The sequence below is a fragment of the Neopelma chrysocephalum genome, unplaced genomic scaffold (assembly GCF_003984885.1).
Source record: "Neopelma chrysocephalum unplaced genomic scaffold, ASM398488v2 Primary Assembly neopelma1_189, whole genome shotgun sequence".
Classification (NCBI taxonomy): Eukaryota; Metazoa; Chordata; class Aves; order Passeriformes; family Pipridae; genus Neopelma; species Neopelma chrysocephalum.
Window position 1 is genome coordinate 1,418,902 of NW_020897851.1, and position 25,691 is coordinate 1,444,592.

General features: G+C 48.4%; 3 protein-coding genes across 7 annotated transcripts in view; all 3 read left to right on the top strand.

Moving 5' to 3' along the window:
• Window positions 1–15,178, top strand: part of IFT122 (intraflagellar transport 122) — a 31,841-nt gene extending 16,663 nt beyond the window's left edge. For 2 of the 3 annotated variants that reach the window (XM_027702612.1, XM_027702614.1), the window contains 13 exons: window positions 709–870; window positions 3,694–3,860; window positions 4,748–4,919; window positions 5,487–5,589; window positions 7,130–7,270; window positions 8,282–8,379; window positions 9,275–9,375; window positions 10,529–10,694; window positions 11,660–11,771; window positions 12,208–12,336; window positions 13,192–13,271; window positions 13,920–14,084; window positions 14,732–15,178. In XM_027702612.1, coding sequence (XP_027558413.1) covers window positions 709–870; window positions 3,694–3,860; window positions 4,748–4,919; window positions 5,487–5,589; window positions 7,130–7,270; window positions 8,282–8,379; window positions 9,275–9,375; window positions 10,529–10,694; window positions 11,660–11,771; window positions 12,208–12,336; window positions 13,192–13,271; window positions 13,920–14,084; window positions 14,732–14,821 — 1,686 coding nt within the window. In that variant the 3' untranslated portion in view covers window positions 14,822–15,178. The remainder of the gene's footprint in view (window positions 1–708; window positions 871–3,693; window positions 3,861–4,747; window positions 4,920–5,486; window positions 5,590–7,129; window positions 7,271–8,281; window positions 8,380–9,274; window positions 9,376–10,528; window positions 10,695–11,659; window positions 11,772–12,207; window positions 12,337–13,191; window positions 13,272–13,919; window positions 14,085–14,731) is intronic. The other variant, XM_027702613.1, reaches the window with a different exon arrangement.
• A 3,735-nt stretch (window positions 15,179–18,913) lies between these two features.
• RHO (rhodopsin) lies at window positions 18,914–21,939 on the top strand. The gene is made up of 5 exons (XM_027702634.1): window positions 18,914–19,378; window positions 20,301–20,469; window positions 20,582–20,747; window positions 20,989–21,228; window positions 21,631–21,939. Exons 1-5 carry the CDS (start codon window positions 19,018–19,020, stop codon window positions 21,748–21,750), a joined length of 1,056 nt encoding a protein of 351 aa, XP_027558435.1. The 5' UTR covers window positions 18,914–19,017; the 3' UTR covers window positions 21,751–21,939.
• Window positions 21,940–23,950: 2,011 nt separating this feature from the next.
• On the top strand, window positions 23,951–25,645 carry LOC113976943 (histone H1oo). 3 transcript variants are annotated; one of them, XM_027702617.1, is made up of 5 exons: window positions 23,951–24,128; window positions 24,383–24,648; window positions 24,725–24,845; window positions 24,921–24,979; window positions 25,058–25,645. In XM_027702617.1, the coding sequence occupies exons 1-5, from the start codon at window positions 24,113–24,115 to the stop codon at window positions 25,451–25,453; spliced, it is 858 nt and encodes a 285-aa protein (XP_027558418.1). In that variant the 5' UTR covers window positions 23,951–24,112; the 3' UTR covers window positions 25,454–25,645. The 3 variants fall into 3 exon arrangements, with proteins under 3 accessions (XP_027558418.1, XP_027558417.1, XP_027558416.1); XM_027702616.1 differs by having other exon boundaries at window positions 23,951–24,267; window positions 24,725–24,979; XM_027702615.1 differs by having other exon boundaries at window positions 24,725–24,979.
• The last annotated feature ends 46 nt before the right edge of the window (window positions 25,646–25,691 follow it).

Consider the following 25,691-nt stretch of genomic DNA (forward strand, 5'->3'; position numbering starts at 1 on the left):
ACACAGGAAGGGTTCTCAGTGGCACTGCCCACACAGGAAGGGTTCTCCATGGCACTGCACACGCAGGAAGGGTTCTCCATGGCACTGCCCACACGCTGCCCCCGTGGGCCCTTCCCAGGCAGGCAGAGCGAGCAGTTCTGATCAGCAGGAGAACACGTGTGGGTGCTCTGGAAGCGACTGCTGCCGACGTGAATCCATGAGCTCATGGGGACAGTGGAGGTGACACTGGTTTGTATTCAGAGGCAGGTTAATGTACTTTCTGGATCTGCTTATTGCTGGCAATTATCTCCCTGTTTGTCATCCCACCCGCACATATTGTTAATTTAGCCAAATTATATGCTAGTGAGTTTGTACGGGAGAAAACGAGGAGCCCATCAGATGCCTTTTTTAAAATAGCCTGGCATAATGATAGCATGTGTTCGTTTTCCTGTGTGAAATCAGGAGAAGTGATTTTTCATCACTTTAGTTTGTATAGTGACATTTAATTTTGCTCTTCCTAATTTTAATTAAGAAGGGATTTAATCCTTTAATTATAAATTCACAAGAAATGTAGGAGAGGCGTAATTATGATATCCCGTTACAGGTTTTTAATTATTAATAGTTAAAATCTAAGCTTGAAAGTGTAATTCCTCAGTGGCTATTTCTCACTTAGGTGCAGGTCATCTGGAATATTTTCTACATCACTCTTCAAATTTTCTATTTTTCCAGGAGCGGAAGAAACATGGAGAGAACAACAATGACCTGTTCCTGGCAGATGTTTATGCCTACCAGGGGAAATTCCATGAGGCAGCGAAGCTGTACAAGAGGAGTGGCCATGAAAATCTGGCCCTGGAGATGTACACTGACCTGCGCATGTTTGACCATGCCAAGGTAGGACACGGCGCCTGGACATTGACATGCAGAAATATTGATGTGCCTGCAACTGTTTTCAAAGGATGATCCTACAAAAAGGTTGGATGAAATGTGGGCTTTGAATTTCAGCCTTGTTTTCTCAGTTAATTGATTCGAGTTCGTTTGGCTTATAAGGGGGGAAATGTCTCTGGCCTGGATGTTATGGTGGCATTTTCCTGCAGTCTGCTACCGATGCAGCAGATTGTGTTTTGTGGAGTGTCAAATGTGACCATGGAAATTCAGGGCTTTTCAGTGGGTTTTTTTGTTGGACACCACCAATGGTGACTCTTTCAGTGTGGTTACATGGTATTATCTGTAGTAATTTTCCTTTTTTAAAAACTAAGAGTTTTGTTCTTCTGACTCTTTTTTCCCCATTATCTTGCTCAAGAGTCCCTTTTTATTTGTTTGTCCTCCAAAGATGATAAGGTAGTACCTGTGCAAAGTGGAGGGGTGTGCACCATGTGTTTAATTCACTTCCATATTATAATAAAAATATTTTTCTGTCAGAGCAAGTTCTATATTAATGCACTTTATAAAGTGTATAACGTAGTAACCTGGAATATTTTTGTTTACTACGGAATTTTATTTCAAAGATTCAATGTCTTGGCTTTTTTTTTTTAAACTCTGTTGCCATGCAGAAATAAATTGAATATGGTTCTAAAAAGTGATGTTTTTATAAGGTGATAAGAAGCATTACTTGGCTTTTAAGTCTTCTATGGTGTCTTATCAAAATCCCTGAGAATGTATGCACTGTTTAGTCTTATTCATCACTCATCAGAGCCTTATTCTGCCCAGTCCAGGACAAAGAATTCACCATGACATGCATAGAAACTGTTTTAGCACAGATTCCCCAAGCCACGCTACAGAGAGATCTTTTTCTTCTGAGAGCTCAACAGAAACACTTGTGGGCTTTGCTGATGTAAGCCCGACTTCCGCTATTTTTGGCTGCTGAGTCTTTGTTAGCTTCAGTGTTTTGGCTCCTCTTGAACATAAATGTAATTCATAAAGAAAAATGTTCCCATAAGTCTTCGTAAGAATCTTTTAATTCTTGGCTGTAGTCATGTCTATATTTAACCAGCAGAGAGCAAGAGCTCTCATGTCCCCTGTCCTTCAGAGTGACTCCATGCAGAGAAATTCAAGGTACTCCATAGCACGTGAAGGCAGCTTCTTGTGCAGGGAATGCATGGGAAATGGAAGAACTTTTAAAACCCCCTTGTTTACCAGCTATTTATCCAAGGAAAGACACATGGGGGAGGGGGTTGTTTTTCTTGTGTTGTTTTCTCTAATGTTGCCAGAATTATGCAAAGGGACCCACAGAACCTGGTTTCTGGTGCTTGGCTTTGATGAGGTCTGGACAGAGGATCCAGGCTGGAGGCAGAGGTTGGGAGTCCTTTGATATCTGGTCACAGGCTCATTATCACAGCACCAGATCATTAATTACTGACAACTCACAAAAAACTCTTTATTCTGTGAGAAGCTGAGCTTTTGATTTTGGACTTATTTTGGTGACGTAAGCTGGAAAACAAGTCGTGCCAAGGAGGCTGTTTGACTTGTCTCTTCACTCCAGTTTTCCACATTTAGAGGCTATCAGGGTACCTCTGTAGCTGTTGCCTGGAGCAGGGTTGCTGCAGGGGATAACTGCAGCTCAGTTAGAGCTGGCACAGGTGCAGTTCTGTCCCTGGCCCCTGGCTGCATTGGGGAACTGCTGAATTGTGGTGGTGGAGCAGATGTGGTGTGTGCCTGCTCCTTGAGGGGGATTTTGCCCATTTGTTGCCTTTGGTTTGGTTTCTTTTAAACCTCAATCAGAATTTGCCAGAAACCCAGAGGCTAAGGTAATTTTCCACTCTTCTTACCTGTCATTTCGCCTCTATTCTGATTTTTCATTTGATAGGAGCTATTTAATGGATAGAAGCCTGTTCTGTTAACAGACAAAATTGCCCTTAATCAATATTCTGGTGTTGAAGGGTTTTGTTGTTTTTTTTCCTGACACATGATGTCAACAGATGTGAACCATATGGTGCCAGGGCTTCAGTATTGGCAGAAGAAGCTGAACTAACTAGTAGAAATATTTTCAAAATGGTTGTCATCACAGTGTCCAGGCTTGGTGTTTGCATTCCTTCCACAAGTCCAACCAGTGCTTCAGAGCACTCTCACTTTTGAGCAGCTGTCATTCTGTCCTTACAAAAGAACTTTTTTGATATATTGAAATATAATTATCAAGTGTCTTTGCAGAAAACAAGATTTCAGCCTTTAATTTATTTGTGGTGGGGCATCCTGATGCCCGTATGTGATTAAGTGCGTGTGCTGTTGTTCACTGGGCATGGGCTGGGACTGGGTCATCTTTGAGAATGAAACTGTACCTGCTTGGCTTGCAAGAGAAAATCTGAAACTTGGAATTAGTCTGTTAGAGTCTTTAGAGTAGGACTGTGTTTTGGGAAGGCCTGTTCCTGACAAGCATGCAAAAATCATAACTCCTATCCACTTAACCAGGCTCAGCAGAGAGTAAGTGGGGACACAGGAGTTGACTCTGAGGCACCTGCATTGTCTTCTGGGCCTGCCCAGAATCTCCTGCTTTTTTTTTAATTGAAAACTGTCTAAATGAGAGACTTGCCATTGTTTCCTCTCAGACGTGGGGCCTTGATGATGAGCTGCTGAAGGCTGGCTCAGTCCTTGTTGCTCTCTATGCAGTACTTCTGTCCTTAGGAGGCATCACTACAAAAGCCTTTGTGTATTTTAGAGTTTTGACTGTAACAACATTTGTGGCCAGAAGGTAACGCAGACTTTTGTATTGCACTGTTACAGGATTTTCTGGGATCTGAAGACCCCAAAGACACAAAGATGCTAATAAAAAAACAAGCAGACTGGGCCAAGAATATCAATGAGCCAAAGGCAGCAGTGGAGATGTACCTCTCTGCCGGCGAGTACATGAAGGCCATAGAGATCAGCGGGGACAACGGCTGGGTGGATATGTAGGTTTTGTGGCACCTCACAGATAATAGAACAAACCCTCCAATGAGTTATTATTAATTCTGCAGAATTTTAAAATAAGACAAAATATGTTTGGGATCTGCCTTTGTTTTATATCAGATTGAGTATTTGAAGCACATCTACAGTTATAAATGTTTTAAAAGTTGCATATGTTTAGAGCACAGGGCCATGAATATATTACAAAAACAAATGCATTACAGCAGTGAAGAGTATGTATGGGTTCATCTGCAGCATGAGACTGTCTAAAATAGAGATGCCTCAAGCTTCAGTGATCATCACAGCAGTGATTGTACCTGATAGGCCATTGCTGCTGTTTTCAGCTGTTCAGGATAGTCATGTAGTGGGTAGAGAAATCACCTGGAGCGCAGAGTCCCCAGAAATTCTGGGGCTACTCCTGCCACTGGTCATTTCTCCTCGATTTGCAGTAGGTGACACTTTGGGTCATCTGCTGAGCTGCCATAAGATCTCGACCAGGCTCCTCTGCAAGGCCCCTTGCCTCTGTTTTGCTGTGTGTCACAGGGGTGGTGTTTATTCAGGAGTCTCTTGCTCAGGTTAGGGTTGGGAAGTGTTTCCCATGTTACTTAATCATGTGGGACATGCTCCCTTCTGTCTGTCTGCACAGCTCTGCACAGGGTCCAAGGTATGGACTTGCACACGTGAGTGAAGAGTGAAGGAAGGGGTTTGAGTTTGTAGAAGGAAAAAAAGGCATTTGGAACATTTACTGAAACTGTTTAAATGGTGTTGCATGGTACTACTATTACACTGTTTATTAAATGTTAGCCGATTATAGGTGAGGTTATGACAGTAATTAAAAGGCGAAGCAGGAAGGCAGAATCTGAAACATCTGCCTTCTTTCTGCTGGGTGCAGGTTAATTGAAATTGCTCGAAAGCTGGATAAAGCTGAGCGGGAGCCTTTGGACAAGTGTGCCTTCTATTTTAAGCAACTTGATAACCCTGGCTATGCTGCAGAGACCTACATGAAGGTTGGTGACCTGAAAGCATTGGTCCAACTCCACGTGGACACTCAGCACTGGGAAGAAGTAAGTGTGCCCTTGATTTCTGGGTTGAAAACCTCTACTTCTTAACTGTGTCTGGTTGCAACAAAAAAGGAGATGAATGTCTGGCTACACCAGCACGGGAGTGAGGGAGAAGCAGGGAGGGAGGCTTCTGTGGAAGGATTCCGAGTATTTCAGTTAATTGTGTGTGCCAGCATGTGTTTGGTGGTGTTGTGGTTTTCTGCAAGTGAATCTAAATTGCATTTATAGTGTTACTTCTATTCCCTTAGAAGATGCATTCAGTAAAAATAAAAATATTTTTTGTCTCTTGCTGTGAAATCTACTAAATTTCCTAGGTAATCACTTTCAAGGCTCCCTGTTTCAATAGCCAGTCTGTTATTATGCTTAGCTTCTTGTCTTTTGTTGTTGATTGCTTTTTATTTTAAAACACATTAGTTTCATACTGGAGAAAATATGGATTACACTCTCTATTCTGTGTATACTTTATTGTGAATTTGCTTAGAGCTGAAGGATTGATCCGATGGAATATCTAAACCCTTTAACTGTTTAAACCATGCAATATTCTAAGAATGAATTTTTTACTTACCTCAGGCATTGGCTCTGAGTGAAAAGCATCCTGAATTCAAAGATGATGTTTATGTCCCTTATGCCCAGTGGCTGGCAGAGAATGATCGATTTGAAGAAGCCCAGAAAGGTGAGAATGGCACTGACAGGTGACTCCACATTTGTTCCATACTTCTCCAATGCAGAATATGCAGACTCTTCCTTGGAGAGTTTCTTATCAGTGGGATTCAAAACCACATGTAATCCATGTTTTCAAACTGGTCTTAAAGTAACTGGAAGTCTTCTGATTTTATATGAAAATGTGATGGGTCTATCAAAAATAATGGCAAAAATAATGGCATCTAAATACAGGTCCAGATTTTCTATCTTCTTGTATATCTGAGTGTGGCACGTAGCAACAGTATTTGGCATGTAATATGCACTGTCTTAATATCATTATTACTGTCTTAATATCATTATTATCCCACTAGAATTCAAAATATGGCAGCCATCTTTATAAACCTGAGTGGAAAATGTAATTTTTCCTTGTCTTTAGGTAACATGGGATTTGTACAAGTAAAATTTTCCTGTTTCTTTAAGGTTTTCGTGGTTTTTGTTAGGCTTATGAAATTACCTTTAAAGAGAACTGGCAGCTTTCCATGTTGTGGACAGACTGTAAAGTGTTCCAGAGGCAGGGAGCTGTTGCAGTGAGCTGTGTGTGCAGGCAGCAGGGTTTCAGTGCAGCACCTTTGCTCAGGTGCAGCTCCATGTGACAGCTGCACCTGCTGTGTCCTGAGCCAGCTCAGACCCAAGTGTGAAACTGCCCTGGCTTTGAGGGCCCAGGTGGGGAGCAAGCCAGGCCTGATCCATCTCCACACAAAACTGGGCTGTGTGTCTTGGCACCAACACTTTGAGCACCTGGTTTAGGGCAGTGTGGTAGTTTGCACTCTCTAAATGCAGGCTGTAGTCCCAGTTTGCTCCACAAAGCTCAGTGCTGCTGTTTGGCAGGTGTAGTGCCCAGAGCTGGGTGAGCTGGAGGTCCCCGTGTGGCTGTGTGAGGTCTGTTCAAGCTGAGCTGGCTGCACTCAGGGGCAGCTGTGCTGTGGGGTCAGGTTTTTGGGGGTTGGTTCCCCCTCGGCCCCATTTCTTTCTATGAAGATTGTGTTTGTCAAATGCATGTTTGCCAAGTGAGAATTCAGGATGTTACTGTGTGCATCAGATAAAGAGATGCTGTTAGTAAATGACAGAAGGATATAGTCTAAGCTGTACTCTTTCAAAGTGTCTAGCATTGCACACCAGAGCACTAACTTCAAACATTAATTTATTGTAGTTTCGAGTGAAGGTGTGGTTTGCAGTGTTTGGAGATCTCTGTTGTTTGTACAGAGATCTAATCATCACAGTATTTTCCCTCTTTTCTTTTTAAACCCCCCCCAGCAACCAGCATCGCACACAATCTGTGAGCTCAAGAGCTGCTGAGACAGTGCAAAAGCCACAAAATACCTACAGATGCTTCTCATGTTCCATTAGCGTCGCTGCTTTCAGGGAGGAAAATACCAGTGTATAATCCCTTTTATCCTGCCCTGGATAGACTATTTGATATGGACTGAATAGACTGGTCTCAATTCAAAACCATTAATTTCTGTTAATTGATATAATGCACTGTAAACCTGTCTTTGTTCTGGGTTCTGCAGCGTTTCACAGGGCTGGCAGGCAGACAGAGGCTGTGAAGGTGCTGGAGCAGCTCACGCACAACGCTGTAGTTGAAAGCAGATTTAATGATGCAGCCTATTATTATTGGATGCTTTCTATGCAGTGCTTAGACATAGCCCAAGGTAAGTCACTGAAAGGAAGTTGGTGCTTGTTACCTTCCCATGCACCTAGACAAACAACTCCTGCACTGTGATAGCATTGCTGCCACAGCTTCACTGCTGGCTGGTTTGGGTTGGGTTTTTTAATGCTATGCATAACCCGGGCTTGTGCTATTTTTGTAGTCCCCTAGTTTTCCCATGTGCTCATTTAAAACAGATAAACAAACCAGAAACATCAGCAGGCATAAGGCTCCTTCTGAAATATGGCTGGGATCAAAATTGTGCCTCCTGAGACGTGGTATCCTCCTGCACCTCCTCACCACACCCACTGCCTAGAAGCTGACTGGAGGGTTCACGTGCTAGTAAATAAAAGATTATGTTGGAGAGTAAGATACATCTAGTGTCCAAACATAGGTTGGTGAGGTACTTAACAAATTATTTCTTCCAACAGTTAAAACTCATTGTTTGTTAGCTGTCATCTTGTCTTCTGGATGTGCTTCACTGGGAGAGAGGTGGAGCCAGCAGTTAATGGGTGTACTTTAGTGATAATGAATAGAAAAGGTTGGGAATACTGCCTTTTGCTTTGTGCTTTAAGTACCTTTGCTTTTCGTTCAGCTGATCTGTCACCCCTCAGATGTTTGAGATGCACGTTTTTCCAAATGGCTTAGTAGTGTATTTGATGTTTGTGAAACAAATGTTTCAAAACTAATTTTATTTGTGAACTCTGGAGCTCTGGAGGAGGTTTCCAGGGATGCACACCTGTTGCTTTCTGCCTGTAGCTCAGCTGTAGCCCCGGCTGTGTCAAACCACTGACATACTATTCTGTGTTTTGCCATGCTTGTTTTAGACCAGAAGTTTGCTCAGAAAAATAGCAAGTCTGTGCAACATGTGGTTTGCATGGATAGATGGGGCACACTTGACTTGGTACATACCTCCTCTGCAAGTGCTGCTGCTGAAATCATAACAGGCTGTTTTCTTGGAGCTGAGTCTCAGACTCCTCTGGGAGACTGACACCAAATCCTTTGCCTCCCGCAGAGAACGAACAGCAGAAGACTGAAATGTTGCAGAAGTTTCATCACTTCCAGCATTTGGCAGAAGTTTACCATGCCTATCACTTCATTCACAGATACACTGTAAGATACTCACTTTAGAATTGTGTATTTATGCTTCCTGAGTGTTTTTCTTAGGGAGTCCAGAAATAACTAGGACTTTTCAGGCAATTAAGTATTGAGTGTAGATCAATAATACCGTATAGTAACTTTATTTATTTATTTAACTTTCCTTCATTATACAGCCTCAGCTGTACATTCTGTACAAGCACTTGTGTTGCCTCAGCCCTGCACAGCTGCAGTGCAGTTGGGGCTGTGCCTGACTGGGAGCAGTTGCTGTGCTGCTGGCTGACCTCCTGCACCCGGCCCTTTTTGATGGTGGTATCAGTTTGGTCCCACAGTGACCCGAGCCCCTGCTCCTGCACAGGCCAGGGTCAGCTTTTCCCTTAGTCATGGGAAAACAGGGCTGAACAGAGGAAGGCACCCTAGGCATCCCCAGCCTAGGGCTTCCCACAGGGTGGTAAGTGTGTCAGTGATAGGTAGTCACGAGTGAGGAGTCCCTGCTAATTACAGCAATTAGAGTCATGTTGCCATCGCTGTTGGTAAAAATATCTGTTGTAAAAGATTTGAGAACCTTTGCTCTGTGCCCTTGCCCAAAAGAAAACTCTGCTGTAGAGTCTTTGCTGTTAATCTCCTTCAGACCTCAGAGCGCTGGAGACTCTGCACTGTAGCAGTGCAGCCTGGCCTCATTTTTAAATTACCTGTTAAATGTTCTGGTTTAGCTACACAGATCTTTCTGCATGTATCAGGCATGAGCTTTGGTGATAAAGACATGCAAAATCCACTTGCTATATTCTGTCAACACCTCTTTTTGCAACAGCATGAAAGAAGCGCAGTACTGGAGATGCCTCATGCTTAGTGATGTGAGTTGTTTGTTTTCCAGCTTAGAAATGTTGTGTCTGTGTTTTCCATACCACAGGAGGAGCCTTTCAGCTTCAACTCGCCTGAAACCCTCTTCAATATTTCCAGGTTTCTGCTTCACAGCTTAACAAAGGAGACTCCTTTGGGAATCTCAAAAGTGTATCCTTCTGATACAGTACAAAATCTAGAAATTATCATGTGAGATACATGAAAGGAATAACTGCTGGTGGTCCAAGGAAGGGATCTCCTAGAGGGAATCTTCAGTGTCAGCTATTGGTTGTCATTATAATAGGAACTGACTTTTGTCCCTAAGCAATAAACAGTATCTTCAAACCATTGTGTGCTGAGCTGCACTAGCTTTTTGTTGTTGATTTTTTTGTTTTCTTTTTCAATAGTTTTGGAAAGCTGTGCACATCCACTATCATGTAGCTCAAACCACCCGCCCAGTCCAGTGTGTGTCAGAGGAGCAAGTTCTAGGACACCAGTCACTGCCACAGGATGTTGGCTTTGAATCTCGACAGTGTTGTTGCAAAGACACTGAACTGAAGCACGAGGAGGGGAAACCCAGGAGTTTCTGCTTCTCCTGAGGCTGGTGTGTGGTGTCTGTCAGGCCAACATCTGCACAGCTTTGTCAGTGCACAGTGAATCTCTGGAGATTGCTCCATAAATGGGCTGTGTGAAATGCACCTTGCTCTGAGAGACAACCAGAAGGTCACTGGATGCCAGAGGAGGAGAACTGATCATCTTGTTGCACTTCATTTCTGGCTTTGGATGGGATGTTAGATTTCCTTTTCATAACTTCCTCACTTACAAATGTATGATCTTCCATAAAGTCTTGGATAACAAGCCTTGTGATCAGTAGATCTATACAGCAGTTACTGTTTCACACTGGTGAAAGGGAAGGACAACCCTTGGTCAGTGGCATGGAACCCACTCTTTCCAATCACATCAGGTGTATTTACTTGGTGTCAGTGGGTTACTGGTGTTGTAAAGATTTTGGGTCTTTTTTTGGCTTGGGCAAAATTTATGCACCCCAGAATTACTGAAATGTTGCAGATGGAGTCAGAATGTTTAACCACAGCAGTGTTTATGTAGGGTCAGTTCCTTACCTTGCTAATAATTGCCCTCAGGCATTTTGATAGTCCTTTTACACGTGTTTCTAAATGAAGTTCTGTAAATAGATTTCTCTGGGTAAAGCCTGTTTGAAGTCCTGGTGTTGGATATGCTTCATTGCACAACTTCCCTGATTAGACAGAGTATTGCATTTTTTCCTAAATGCTGTATGTATTTTTATTCCTTAATTAAATTACAGCAAGACATTACTTGCCCTGGCAAAGCAGAGTAAGGCCCTTGGTGCATATAAACTGGCTCGTCATGCCTATGAGAAGCTTCAGGGCCTGCATATCCCAGCCAGGTTCCAGAAATCCTTTGAGCTGGGCAGCCTGACAATCCGATCCAAGCCATTCCATGACAGTGAAGTAAGTTGTAATGTGTTTCATGTTAATCATTAATATGTGGCCTAATCCAAGAATCTGAATTGCCATGTGCACAAAAAAAATCTGCAATATATTATGCATGGCTCTGTCACATAATTGTATTTCTGCTGGAAACACAGTCCTTTTATTGTTATTCTTCAGGTCAGACTTCCTTCTGCTCCTGAGAACAAATTAAAATCAGCCCTTGCTTTGTAGGCAGCTTCCATCCTCCCTCTCCTCTCTTGCATCCACCTTCCCCTCTGTCTATTAATTCTTTCAAGCCCTTTTCTCCCCGGTCCACACGCTATTGCTCCACAGTCTTTGTCTCTCTCTCCAGCTGGAGGTCACTTTCATTTGTCCTACTCCTAACACTCCTTCCCTCCTCCCCCCAACCCTTCAATGACCTTCCTTCCTTAAGTCTTATTTTAACACCTTTTCTTCTTTAACTGTAGTTTGGCTCTCTGCAGTGTTCTATAAAGCCATGTTTCAGGGAGTACTCACTAAAAATAAATTGCATTGTGCCAGTGAACATGCACCTGGCCTCCTGAAATAATAGAAACACACTCTTAAGAATTGCCCAATATAACTGTGCTCTTGAAGAGAAATGAATTAATTGGAGAACCTAAATTTGACCAAACCTTAGAGCAAAAAACTTTGCTTCAGTAACCTTCTCTTTGGCTTCTTTTGTCACTTGTATTTGATGCAGGTTTCTGCTTCTGTTACTGCAAGGTGAAAATTTAATTGTTAGAATGGTGAAGACAGCTATTCTTAATGTGAAAACTTGCTGGTTTGTTAAAAAAGGTAAAGCATTTTAGATGTTGAAGGATCTGATTTCACAGCAGTGCTTCTCCAGCGTGGCCCTGGCGCTGTATCGGTGGTGTCAGCCGAAGGAGCCCATATGTAATTGAAAACAAAGAGCTGAGGATGTGCCAGCCTGCAGTTACCGTGCTCTCATTGTGTCTTTGCAGGAGCTCCTGCCCCTGTGTTACAGGTGCTCCACCAACAACCCTCTGCTGAATAACCTGGGGAACGTCTGCATTAACTGCAGGCAGCCCTTCGTCTTCTCGGCCTCCTCCTACGGTGCGTGGGGACGTCCCGTTCGCTCGTGCTTTGCAAGTAGACAAATGTTAACAGAGTAGGCTAGTTCTTGGTTTCTTCTCTCTGCAATGTTATTTGGCCAAACAAATGTTCCCTTTACTGTTGTTAAATTTGAGCCTCCTGTCCGGGGGGCTGTTGGGTCTCACTGCAGGGTGCGGGTGCAGCACAGCATCGCTTTATTGCCAGGCCCTGAATGCGTGGAGTGCTCTGGGAATACTGACACAACCTTTTCAGAAGTTCAGGGGGGTTGGTTTGCTGTAATTATATTTTATTTAACTTGTTTCATGAGAGCAGGTGGGCAGAACACCACTGTCATGGAAGCCAGAGGCTGTTCATTGCTGAAGGGGCACAGTATCTGCTGTGAGGCATTTCCTGAGTTCCTGCAGGTCAAACACTTCCTGCCTTTCCCACTCTTTAGAGGTGCTGCATCTGGTTGAGTTCTATGTGGAAGATGGCATCACGGATGAAGAAGCTGTAGCTCTCATTGATCTTGAAGCTCCAAGAGTGAGTAAAAGAGAGAATAAATGGCAAGAGGTGATGAGTGACTGTATCCTTTTGATTAGAATTGGTTTCCAGTCCTCATATAGGGAAAAATTAAACAATTTTAAATTTTTTTCCCCGTTTAGGTTTAAAGCTCTCTTTTTTTGTCATATGACTGATGTGAGTACAATTACATTGTGTTTCCTTGTCACATTAGTATAACAACCAAAGTATGGTTTAACTAAACCTAATGTTGTCATGAAGCTTTTTCATCAGGACAGTTTGTTTCTAATCACGTGAAATGTTTATTTTTAACAGTGGAATGCTATGCTTTACCTATTCTGTGTGAATTGCTTTCTGTAAAGCATGAGTGGAATCTAGAGTGTGTTGCTTCCAATAACAGCTTCCTTTAGAGGTTACCTTCTCTCAGCCAAGGGAAGCAGCATGGACATTGTTCACAGCTGTTGCTGTTGGGATCTGGTTTGAAATGCTTTGGCATCCAGAGCTCCCAGTGTGGTGGGGGGAATACACCCAGTTGCTGTGGGGGCCATAGAATATGAGGTGCAGAGTGATGCACAAGAACACGCAAACTCTGACTGGAGCTGCTCAAAAATGTCCTTTCAATAGATTGCTTCCTTTGCTCGGTCAGGAAGGGAGGCAGAGGTGATGTCATGCCTGGCTGTGGTCAGTCCCACTGTTCTACAGCAAATACAGTGATAAAATTCCCCAGTCACTGGGAATCCCAGCAAAGTCTTCTTGGTATTTTCTGTAATGACCTGGGCACTGTCACAGTTTGAGATACTGTGGAGCAGGAAGGGTACTGGTCCTGCTAGGGTGCTTTCATACTGATTCTGAGTGCTGGCTATGGTGAGCACAGCCAATTTTACAGGAACTCTTGTCCTTCCTTAAGAAATGCATCCAGATGGCCAGAGTTTGAGGCTTGATGACAGTACAGATATTATGGAGGATGATGATCCCTTTACAGCAAAACTGAGCTTTGAGGTAAGAGCTTTACCTGTACCTTCCAGTTGTTTCTTTCTTGCTACCAACAGAAATTATTAGAAAACTTTACTTTACAGTCCATGCTGCTCTTCTGGTGTGCATCTGGTACAAAGACGAGAGCTGCAGAGCAGGAGACTGGGAGGGGGATAGCACTTGAGAGGGAAAGGGATTTACCAGTTAGCTCCTCTCTTCAAAAAACAAAACAAAACAAAAAATCAAAAACAAACAAACAAAGCAACAAAATCCACACAAAAACCCCAACACAAACTCCACAGAACAACAAAGATGTTTGTAATTTTGTTTTCTCGCCATGCACTGGAACAGCAGAGCTGTCCCATGGGGTACAAGCAGCACACCTATAGAGCAGGCCTTACTGTGAGGGTTCCATAAAAACTGTGGGCACCACGGCTGCTATTTCCGGGGAATTGTAAAGGGATCCATTGAAGGGATAATGGAAGCTCACTGGAACCAGATGTGGCTGTCTGCAGGTGTTGGTGACACCGACAGAGGGTTTGGTGGGACAAGTCTTGGGCCAGTCCTACATGAGCATCTTCTGCTGAATTTTACTTTGCTTCTTACAACAACTTATGAATCCTCAAAGGGCCTTGCAGTTGGTAACTGCAGTTCTCTCACCCTGCTCTCCTGCAGCAGGGAGGCTCCGAGTTCTCCCCGGTGGTGGTGAGCCGTGCTGTGCTGCGCTCCATGAGCCGGCGGGACGTGCTGGTCAAGCGCTGGCCGCGGCCGCTGCGCTGGCAGTACTACCGCTCCCTGCTGCCCGACGCCTCCATCACCATGTGTCCAGCCTGCTTCCAGGTAGGGTTCCCATGGAAGAGTTTAAAAACAACCCAAAAAGCCCTGTCCAGAACCCAATGGCTGAAACAGTGCTAATCATTGAAACCTCATGCTCTAAAATGGATTCAGCAATGAAACCCCAGCTCAGAGCTGTGTGATGCACAGAGCTACCTTGGCAGTAGCTGAATTGGAGAAGTTGTCCTGACAGCAAGTCAGAGCCTCTTGAGCAAACCATGGCTGACCAACAGAAGCTGGTTTGTGTTTATTTCCTATGCTCTGTCTCTGTGACTTGGAGCCTGGTCTAGCAAGGAAAATCAGTCAGTGACTAAGTTATCTTGTGGTTGAGCCCTGCTCCAGCCCCACTCAGGAATGGGTTTTTGAAATGCTGGAATTCAGTCATGTTTGCTTACACAGAAATTGTCTAATTGTTGTCCTTCCTTCAAAAGTAGTTAATGGGTTTGTGCCTCCTCAGCAGCACTGGCAGAGGTCTGTGAAGTGCTCACTGCTCTGTTCCAGCTGTAGCATTCAGGCAATTGAAATGGAGAGAACCAATCTCTCTGATGGTGGTTTCAGAATATTTGTGCTGTAGAGCAGCCGTTGAGCTCAGATTGCATTTTCTTTGAGCAGGGCACAGGCTGACTTGTGCTACATCTGTTTCTAATTAACAGATGTTTCACACAGAAGACTATGAGCTCCTCATACTCCAGCATAATTGTTGTCCGTTCTGTCGACGGAGAAGAGATGAGTCAAACCAATGAAGGAAACCAGTCTTTCATCTCAACAACAGTCTCTCCTGTTGGCTTGGCAAAACACTTCTTAGATCCATAAAGCTTTCCTAACAACTTAGGAAAGTCAGTCATCTTGCTCTATTTTGTTTGTAAGAGTTGAAGACATGTAACTATTTTTTAAAATTAAAATGTCTGTTGTTTGTGAATGTGCTTTGCATTTCCCAGGCAAGCAGCTGAAGTGCCACAGAATTTTACAGGAATGTTTCTAGGGTCGAGTTCAGACTTAAAGTAATTGTTTTTACTCCAGATTGTGTTAGGACTTGATTTGCTTCTTAATACACACCTGTTATTGACAGATCTTCAAATAAATGGGGCTGTTTTTCACTACTCTTTGTCTTGGAATTTGCTATAGTGCTCCTGCTTCTGATATTGAATTTCCCTTTCTATTCCATTTAGGCAAGAATAGAGTTAAAATGTAGAGCCCTTCAAGTGTAATCTGCAGAGTTCCAGCTGCCCTTGGCACTGGGGGCATCTCACAGCCACCCTGGGGTGGGGGATGGTTCAGTCTGTGTGGAATTCACCTGGTTAAAGTGCAGGATGTCAGGTTGTGCATACCTGAGCATACCTCTGAGCATTCCTGAGCTCCCCCCATCCCTTGGCCGTGGTGCTGCCATGGAGGGGTGTGCTCAGGGAGTGCTGCTGAGCAGGGTGTCCCCAGCACTGTGTCAGTGGGGAGCTGAGGCTGAGCCACGTGTGCAGGTGGGAGGACACGGACCCGCCGCCTTCTGCTCCAGCCCCTTGCAGAGGCACAGACACGGGGGTCAGTCCCAGACAGCTCCTACCTTGGCTCACTCTCCCCACAGGACTGGGCAGGAAACAGGAGAGCAAAAGCCAAGAAGCTCCTGGGTTGAGATAAATACAGTTTAATGGTTGAAGCAGAGCTCTGCGTGCAAGCAAAGCAAAGCAAGAAGGAATTTATTCCCTGCTTCCTGGAGAGCAGGGCTCAGCATGAGTAACCATCACTTGGGAAGGCAAACACCACAAACACAACATCCTCCCTTCTTCCTCCTTTCCCTGAGCTTTTATTTTGGAGCATGACATCATCTGGAGTGCCTTTTGGGCAGTTGTCCCAGCTCTGGCCTATTCCTGAGGGAGACAGAGCAGGGAAAAAGGAAATCCCAGTGCTGTGCAGGCACCTCTCAGCCCCAGCTACAGCCCTGGTGTGTTCCCAGCATTGGTTGGAACACCAAAGCACAGCACCCCATGCTGTGAGGGAAGTGAGCTCCATGCCAGCCATACCAACGTGCCCCTCAGGATGGTCACAGTCATTCCCCAGCAGCAGAAAGATTCATGTAGGTAACTGGCTGGGCTGGAGCTGGGAAGCCACAGGTCTCTTGCCTTGAAACCAGTATAAAACTGTGCCCGTGCTGCCATGAGTCCTGTTGTGATGGCAGCCTGTCTGTCCCAGCCTGTCTGTCCCAGCCTGTCTGTCCCAGCCTGCCTTTGCCCTGAGTGGGAAAGGACACGGTACCGTCTCAAGCGACTGGCTGAGGTGTTTGGTGCTGGCAGAGCAGCTCCCACGGGAGCAGCAATCTGCCCATGAAATGGGATGTCTCTGCTCAAGTACCTCTGGAAAGGGAGAGCCTGCAATGGCATGGCCGGGTTTCCGAGGCCCTCAGTGGTTCCTGACCAAGTTTGCTTAGTTTACCACTTTAAAAACATTCTGTTCTAATTACAGCTCTCTGCTTTCTAACTCAGCTGTCACTGTTTGCAGTGAAGACAATGCTGTTTGAGATGCAGCCAGGGTGGAATTCGGTTCCTTCTCCTGGAACTGAGCTGGCTGTGCAGAGCCAGTGGGAATGAAAAATTATAAAAATAAAGAGAAAGGGTTTCCTGAGACACAGACACAAAATGGATCAAGCAAGGAAGCTTTTTTTTTTAAAAAATAACCAACTCTGTGAATAAAGCCTAGCTTTGAAAAACCTGTTGGGCTTTTCTGTGCAGGAACAGTCAGATCTCACATCTCATACATGTGAGACAAGGTGTTCTAGTCCAGGCTTCCCTGTGCCATGGAGCCTCCTGGCTGACTTCATGCTGAGGTGTCCCTGGCGCTACAAGAGGTCCCACACCGTGCTTTGGTTGGAAGCTGTTGTGAGCAATTTGTCCCCTTCCTCTACCTCACTGCTGCCTGCCTGTCCCACTGCTGCAGCCAGTGGTGACGCACACCAGCCTGAGCTCTGCCAGCAGCTGCTACCTCAGCAGTGGCTTATTGCATCAGCTTAAGGTGTATTGGGAAATAAACCTTTAATCCTTGTGTGCCCACGTACAAGTGTGAACAGCTGCATTTGCAGTTAGAGTGGCACTGCTCTGGCCTTGGCAACAAGTGTGAGAAGTTAATTGAGAGGGGCTCAGGGTGAGCAGAGTATGTTCAGGTAAGGAAGACCTCTTGGACTGTCCAGAGACCATGGCCTGCACTGGGCTGCAGCAGCCAGGTCTGCCCTCGTCTGTGGTGCCAGCACTTCAGCTCTTCCCCCCTTCTTGCTTAGAGGGAAGGTTTCCCAGCTTGGTCTCTGCTTTAGAGAGGTACAGTGCTTTGTGCTTTTTTCTGTTAAACCTTTTGCTAAACCAAATCACAGGGAACGCTGATGAAAACTGGGCCTGGACTGGAGGAAGTTTATTAAGGCCAAGAGGACATGAGTTTCTGCCCACCTCACACCCATGAGCTCCAGCAGCTCTGGCACATCCTCCTGTGCTGGATGAGACCCTCATGTTCACCTGCTCCTGGCTGTGAGGAACGCTCAGCTCAGCCCCAAATGCAGCCAGAACAGTGAGGGGAGGTGGGTGCTCAGCTCCCTTCCAGCCTCCATCACATACCAAGGGGCAGAGAAAACAGCTCTTGCCTGGCCTCCACAGGGGAACCAGCTGGTGCCTGCCTGCCAGCTGGAATGTTAGTGACTGCTAGTGAGAAAGGTGGTAAACAGTGGGTGGAAAAAAAGAGAAGAGATGGAGAAAATAGCTTTGGAGCTTAAAAGATTAATCACAATGATATGAACTGTGAGGAACCTCCAGAAGAGAACTCTGTGGTTGGCTCCTTGTGCTCACCCCCTGTACGTGTTGTCTCATTGCCTCTGAAAAATTAAGACAATATGTAACTCATCTGCTGGTTGGCACAAAGAATGTTTCAAGCACAATTGAGTTCACTGAGTGGGCAGGCAGAGAGACATGAAGGACTGAAGTTTGATGGGTATACAAAGTTTGAGGAGACTGAAGATGTCTGTTAACCAGCATATGAGGTTGGGTGTTGGCTTCAGCTCTGAACCTCCCATCAGTGCCCTGGTCCAGCAGCATTCTCAGCACCAGTGCAGAATGACTCCAGTCCAGGACAGATGGACTGGGTTACTTATTAGGTGTTACCAATGAAGTTGGCATGACTCAAACCACACACAAAGCCAGGCACAAAGGAGATGGTACAACTGGTAACCCACCATCAGGGCCAGTGTTTCACGGTGGTGGTCAAACCTCCACAGCCAAATCTTGAACAGAAAGAGAGGTGGCTGGAACATGTGGAAGAAGAGTTGGTGCCATCGCCTTCTGCAGCCTCCCACAGGGACTAGAGGTTATCGGGGTGATGGATCTCCAGTGGGGACTGGCTGGTGTCATGGACCCACATTCCCCTTGTGAGAATGGGGCTGGGACACCCCTCTGTCACGGAGGGACCACAGCACACCACACCTGTCCAGCCCAGCCACCATCTGCAGCCCCCAAACCCACAGTCCTCGGGTTTGAACCACACACATCCCTCTTGTTAGTGGGGGATGGAAAAGAGAGCAGAGCCTTGTGAGGGGAGCTGCTGCCTGGTTTGATCCCCCCCAAATGAAAGGTGAGGTGCAGAGCTACCTCTTTATATGTGACCATGAGCCACGGTTTCCAACAATGACAGTGAGGGCCAGAAACAGGTGTCACCTTAACACCTCCCCTGAAAAGCCAATTACCCCTGGATGATTATGATTAATAATTCTCTAAACCCTAATCGTGCTGACACCAGTGTCCAGAGCTTACCCCGGGGGCACTTTATAAGAGGTGCCCTGTGGAGGGGAGCGGAGCCGCTTCTCCTGGGGGTGACAGTGAAGGCTGAGAGGTGGCGGGAGCTCCACTTCAGAGTCGATCCCCCCGGGCACAAAAGAACCCCCTAAGTAAGAGCGAAAGGCACCTCACGAACCACAACCATGAACGGGACAGAAGGCCAAGACTTCTACGTGCCCATGTCCAACAAGACCGGGGTGGTGCGGAGCCCCTTCGAGTACCCCCAGTACTACCTGGCTGAGCCCTGGAAGTTCTCGGCACTGGCTGCCTACATGTTCATGCTGATCCTGCTCGGCTTCCCCATCAACTTCCTCACGCTCTACGTCACCATCCAGCATAAGAAGCTCCGGACACCTCTGAACTACATCCTCCTGAACCTGGCGGTCGCTGACCTCTTCATGGTCTTTGGAGGCTTCACAACCACCATGTACACCTCGATGAACGGGTACTTTGTCTTTGGAGTAACAGGGTGTTACATTGAAGGCTTCTTTGCCACACTGGGAGGTAAGTTTTCCAAATATTCAAAAGTCTCCTGCCAGGAATTGCCCCAGATTTCAGGAGTGGGAGGGAAGACACACAGATGATCTTGGAAGAACATGGTACCTGGAAGGTCTGCTGCTGCTGTGGGTCGAGGCCATTGCCGTGTTTCTGGGTGGGAGGCGAAGAAAGTGACAAATGACACTTGTTTTTTTAACCTTATTTTGGGAGCCACCTGCTCAGTATCCTGAGAACCACAGTGCAGCAACGAAAAGCCGCCAGTAGCAGATTTTGCAGTTGTTGGATTTGCACATCTCCTTGGCTCACTTTCTGAGTCAAGAGATGACAGTTTTGTTCCTCCTGTTTTGCGAGTCTGTTCCTCCAGTTTCACGAGCGCTGGTGTGGTGCACAGTGGTGCAGGCAAGCAGAGCTGGCTCTCCTCCCCATGCCAGCCAGGCTTGGACCCAAACAGATGTTAAACAAAAATTTTGTGTATAAAAATGCTCTCCTCCATTCAGCTCAGCCTTCAGCCACAGCTACTGCTTTACTGGTTTGATCCTTGTGGCACAAGTTTCTGAGGAAGCTGTGGGTAGCAAGGGGAAATCCTGGGATGACGGGCACTCGCTATATCTCAGTGTGGCAGTAGGCTTGCAGGTGCAGGTGCTGTCTGAGCTGAATGGTGGGATCCAGCCATGGATCTCAAAACATAGCAGCAAAGTGGTTCCTGTGGGTAAGCAGTGCAGTGAGGAGGGGTCTTCTCACACTGTCCTATCGCATCTGCACCTCACCTTTGTTCATTTCTTTACAAACCCTTGGTGGAGATTTAACAGCTGCCAGGAGTTGTCCTCAGGAACATCAGTCTGAGGAGGCTTCATGCTGCCATCACGGTATTTTTCTCCTCCTGTTGCTCAAAGTCCCTGTGTCCCTCTCTGTCCCCCTCCCGGTGCAGGTGAAATTGGTCTCTGGTCGCTGGTGGTCCTGGCTATCGAACGATACGTAGTGGTCTGCAAGCCCATGAGCAACTTCCGCTTCGGGGAGAACCACGCCATCATGGGGGTTGCCTTCTCCTGGATCATGGCCTTGGCTTGTGCAGCTCCCCCGCTCTTCGGCTGGTCCAGGTAGGGGGGCAGCAGGCCCAGGGCAGGGGGGTGGGAGCCTGGCTGGTGGCTTGGCTGTGCCCTCCAGCCTCTCTCCTCTGCTGGGCACTGACCTGCTGGGCTCACCTTGCAGGTACATCCCCGAGGGCATGCAGTGCTCCTGTGGGATCGACTACTACACTCTGAAGCCAGAGGTCAACAATGAATCTTTCGTCATCTACATGTTTGTGGTTCACTTCATGATCCCTCTTGCAATCATTTTCTTCTGCTACGGGAACCTGGTTTGCACTGTCAAGGAGGTGGGTATCTGCCAGTGACAGTGGGCTGAGAGCCATCTCCATCCCCAGTGCTGGGAAAGGGCCCATACCATGTTCCAGACTGGTGACAGGGAGAGCCTTCCAGGGGCCAAGCTGGCTCTCCATGAAGAGGGAAAGAGCAAATTCCAGATGTGCAGCTTGACTTCCATGAGCCCTCACCCCACATCCCTGCAGGCACAGCACTCTCTGGCTCCATCACATTTCCATTTCCTTCTGCCCACAGGCTGCTGCCCAGCAGCAGGAGTCTGCCACCACCCAGAAGGCAGAAAAAGAAGTAACCCGCATGGTCATCATCATGGTCATTTCCTTCCTCATCTGCTGGGTCCCCTATGCCAGTGTCGCGTTCTACATCTTCACCAACCAGGGATCAGACTTCGGGCCCATCTTCATGACCATCCCGGCGTTCTTCGCCAAGAGCTCCTCCATCTACAACCCTGTCATCTACATCGTAATGAACAAACAGGTAAGTGGCAGGGGGTGAGACAACTCCTTTTTTGTGTTTCAGTTTATAAGAGCTGGCAGAGAGTTACCAAGCTGCCAGTGGGCTGGAGGGGGGGTTGTTTCCAGGTGATCTCATCCTGGTACATGGGAGGGTGACTGTGCAGCTCAGCCTTGGCATTGCATAAACCTCACGAACGCAAGGCCATCCAGCCTGAAATGATGCAGGTGCTGCGTTGATGGAGGAGCCGTGGCTTCGGCAGGCAGGGCTGGCAGCAGCCTGTGGGGCAGGAGAGTCCATTGGTGTGGTGCCTCCTGTGCTGTGGTGCCGGGGGCTTCCAAGCAGCTCTGCTGAACTTGGAGACAGCCCTGTAGGCAGAGCTGCCCGGTGTCCACCTGCCTCACACCGGGCTTCCCTCTCTCCCAGTTCCGTAACTGCATGATCACAACCCTCTGCTGTGGCAAGAACCCGCTGGGAGATGAGGACACATCTGCTGGCAAGACAGACACCTCCTCCGTCTCCACCAGCCAGGTCTCTCCTGCGTAGGCCCCACCTGGGCCAGTCCCTGGGGTGCACGAACTTAGTCCCACCGCCGTCACCACCCGCCCCTGCTTCGCCAGGACCAAGGTCCTGTGGGGTGGGCTCCTCTCTCCTGGCACTAGGAACCCTGGAAACAAGGCTGAAAATGTGTACACACGTTTTGTAATTAAAATGCAAAGATTTAGCTCCTCTGGCGCATATCCGTGAGTTTCTGTTGACTTGCTGAGAGCTCGTGCCCCTGCTCTGAGTGCAGACCCTGGGTCAGACAGCCCTGCCATGCCTGGGCCGTGCCAGAGCCGCCCTCGCCTCTCTCTCCCCACCTTGACGCCCCGGCCAGGGCATCTTTGGACCCCCAGGGCCGAGCCCCCAGCACACTGCCCCGCACCCCTCCCCGTTTCGGCTGCGGTCAGTTTGGCCTCGGCCCGAGAGGAGGTTTTGGGCAGCTCCTGTGCTGCTGAGGCTCAGGGGGTGCAGGGCTGAGCTCCCCCCGTGCCGCAGCAGGCAGGACCGGCAGCATATGGCTCAGCGATGCCAACATATGTTCGGAGCACTACAAGATGGCATATTGCAATTGTAGCACTGTTCTTCATTTTTATTTTTAGCTCAGTTATACAAATAAGATGTTTTTCTTGCTGTTCAGTGTTATCAACATTTGAAACTATTTTTGTACATTATTATCCTCTCTGATTTCTAATCCTATGCAGCTTTGCAAGGACTAATAGGGAACATATAGAGCCCATGCAAGTTAAACCCTTAATAAAGAGCAATTTGCAAGTACAATTCTCTCATTATTTTTTTTATCCATACTTCTGCATATTCAGTGAAATCTAAGGATTAGAGTTTTATGAATAATTCAGTGTTTAGGCTGATGTCTGATTCATGTACTTCAAATCTGGGAGGTGGTTTTGGAGGGAAGAGGAGGAAGGATTTGGTGTTTATTTGCTGTCCATGAGGCTCCACAGGAGTGTGGCACTGCCTGGCACCGCAGCTCGCCTGCCCGTGCAGGACCAGCCCCAGCACACGGCCTGGCCCTGAGCCTGCAGGCTGTCACTCCTCACCGTGCCCAGCCCTACGGCTACTGCTGGTGGTGCTGGGGGCAAGCAAGGGTTTGGGACCCCCCTGCCAGCTCAGCTGGGTTACCAGAGGCATCACAGAGCTGCCAGAGAGGTGATGGATGGATCCAGGGGGAGGATGGTCCCAGGCCCTGCCTCCCTCCAGTGTCCCCACTGTCCGCTTCCTGGGGAATTTGGAAATGGACTGGAAATGGAGCAGGGAGCAGGCTGGTGGTGCTGGTCTGGGGGGAACTGGGCATGTGGAGCTCCAGGCATTCAAACTCTCTCCCAGCTGCCAAACCTGCTGCCACCTCAGCCAGGATCTGGCCCCCAGGCTCAAGTGGTGGGCACAGACCTTGATGAAGATCTCTGTGGGCAGTAGTTTGCAGGTCCATTGCCATGGTGACAGGTCTGCTGAGGTGGCCACGAGCCAGTCCTGCCATGGTGTAATCTTGGCTCAGCTTCCTCACCTTTCAGACAGACAATGCACACGTGAGTCTCCTTTGTACAGAGGGAGGGATTGATGGGGCACTGGGGAAGAACACAGCAGTCCCCCAGGTGGGGACATTTGTGCTGTTCCTGCACCAAAGAACCTTCAGTGATTTACTCAGGCTCACCTTGTGAGCGCAGGTGGCAGCAAAGAGGGGACATGGCTGCCCATGTCCAGGGCTGGGAGTGCTCTCCCAGCATGGTGGGATTCAGTGGGCAGGGAGGAATGGTCGTCCTGCTCATGAACATGATCATGGAGATAGTGAGGGGAGTCACTGTGCAGACTAACCAAGCAGCTCTTCATTTTCCTCCTCTCCTTTGTGGGATTGTTTTTTCCACTCCTTATCAGCCCCCTGCTTCTCGGTGAAGCCCAGGGAGATGGCACATCCCACCAGCACACTGGAACAGGTCTGTGTGGGCTGCATGCCACAAGCTGGCTCCCCATGCACCCCACAGCAAATGCTACCAGCAAGCTGCCATCCCAGCACCCCAACACCCACCCAGCAGTGGGTACGTGCCTTTCCCCTGCCTGTTCAGGGCAATCATCCCACACACTCCCAGTCTCTCATCCCTCTCCAAACTCTCTGCTCAGGTCTGCCCTTTCTCCCTCCAGCCCCTCACAGAACTCTGGCAAAGGGCACTTGAATTCCCAGCCCCTGGCTCCCACCTGAGGTGGAGACCAGAGCAATTAGCAGCTGCCAACCAGCTGCCACCCAGGCTGCCCATCAGATAAATTGCAGGGAGGTGAGCTGGGCCTAAGGAGCAGGGTTGGTGGTGCTGTGGGTGGAGTTGTCTGTGCCCAAGGCTGTGGGCTGGTGTGTTCTGCTATGGAGCCTCAAAGGGGTAAGGGGTCTGCAAGCGCTGCAGGGTCCTGCAGAGCTGGGTCTCTGGTGAGTCTCAGCTGGGGCTCTAGGGCTCACTTTGGGTTCTGGTGGGGCTGGGGCTCTGGGGCTTGGTTTGAGCTCTAGTGGCCACAGTCCCTGTGAGGCTGTAGGGATGAGTAGAGTTATGGCTGCTCAGCTTCTGGGGGCTTTGCAGCCCTTGGAGGTGTGAGTGTCTCGGGGCTGGACCCCAGTCTCAAGTGGTGCCTCTTCCAGCCCAACTCCTGAGTCCACTGGTCCTGAGTGCCATGGCCCGGCGCCCTTCAACCCTGCAGATGGTCAAAGAGGCGCTGCGGGCCCAGGATGAGAAGAAGGGAGCCTCTGTCTTCACCATCAGACAATTCATCCTGGCCAAGTACCCCACCGTGGATCCCATCCGGCTCAAGTACCTGCTGAAGCAGGCGCTGAGCAAGGGATTGAGCAGTGGGGAGCTGGTGCGGCCCCGCAACTCCTCTGCTGTGGGGGCCACCGGCACCTTCATGGTGAGCAGGGGGCTGCCAGGGCGGCTGGGGGCCGAGGTGCTGCCTGGGCCCACTGACACCCTGCTCTCACCCCCAGTTAGCACCCAAGGAGCCACAGCACAAATCCTCAAATCCTGGCAGAGGACAGGCCCCGAAGCCAGGACAGGAAGGGACCACCAAGGCCCCCTGTGCCCCTGTGGCTGGTGCACAACAACGAGGTAAAGGGCTTCTGGGGCATGGGCCACCCCGTGCTGCCTGGCCCCACCAGGACTCACCCACCACCCCGTCTGCAGGTACCGCGAGGCAGCAGCTGACAGCCACGAAGAGGAAGCCAAAAGCAAAGCCCGTGGATGTGAGTAGGTGATGGCAGTGGGGCTGGGGGACTCATGGCATGGCAGCACCCTGAGGTGCTCTCTTCCCTCTCCTCCAGGCCCAGCCACGAGCTGCAGTGAAGCCTGGGAGCGATGGAGCAAAGCCCCCGCGAGCTGCCAACCATCCCCAGGCCCCTGGCACGGGGCGTTCAAGGCCCCCACGAGCTGCTGACCACCCCCAGGCACTTGGCAAAAGGCCCCGTGGGGCTGCGGCTGCTGAGGATGCAGGAAGGAGCAAAAGCAACAGCTCTGTGGGTGCTGGGATAAAGGGGCCCCAAAAGGTCCCTGGGGGAAAGAGCAAGGGGAAGGTGCTCAAGGAGGCACAGCAGGATGCCCCCAAGGCACAGAGGGGTCAAGGCCAGGCGAGGAAGCCCCGGGTGACCCCAGGAGCCGGGCAGGGGGAAGCCGGGCTGCAGAAGGCATCCTCCCATGGAGAGGACAGAATGGCTCTGTAGGGGGGCCCAGACAGTCTCACTTAGCCCTGCTTCAGCTGGCCCCAGGCCCTTGGGGTCTGAGCTGCTTTTAGTCCCCAGGACAGGTTTTAACTCTGTGTTTACCTCCTCCTAATAAAGCTTCTTGACTCACCTCATGGAATGGCCTGACTGCTGCCCTGGTGGGCCCCTGCCCCTGGCCTCCCATTTCCCAGCCCTGGCCTCCCATTTCCCTGCCCCTGGCCTCCCATTTCCCTGCCCC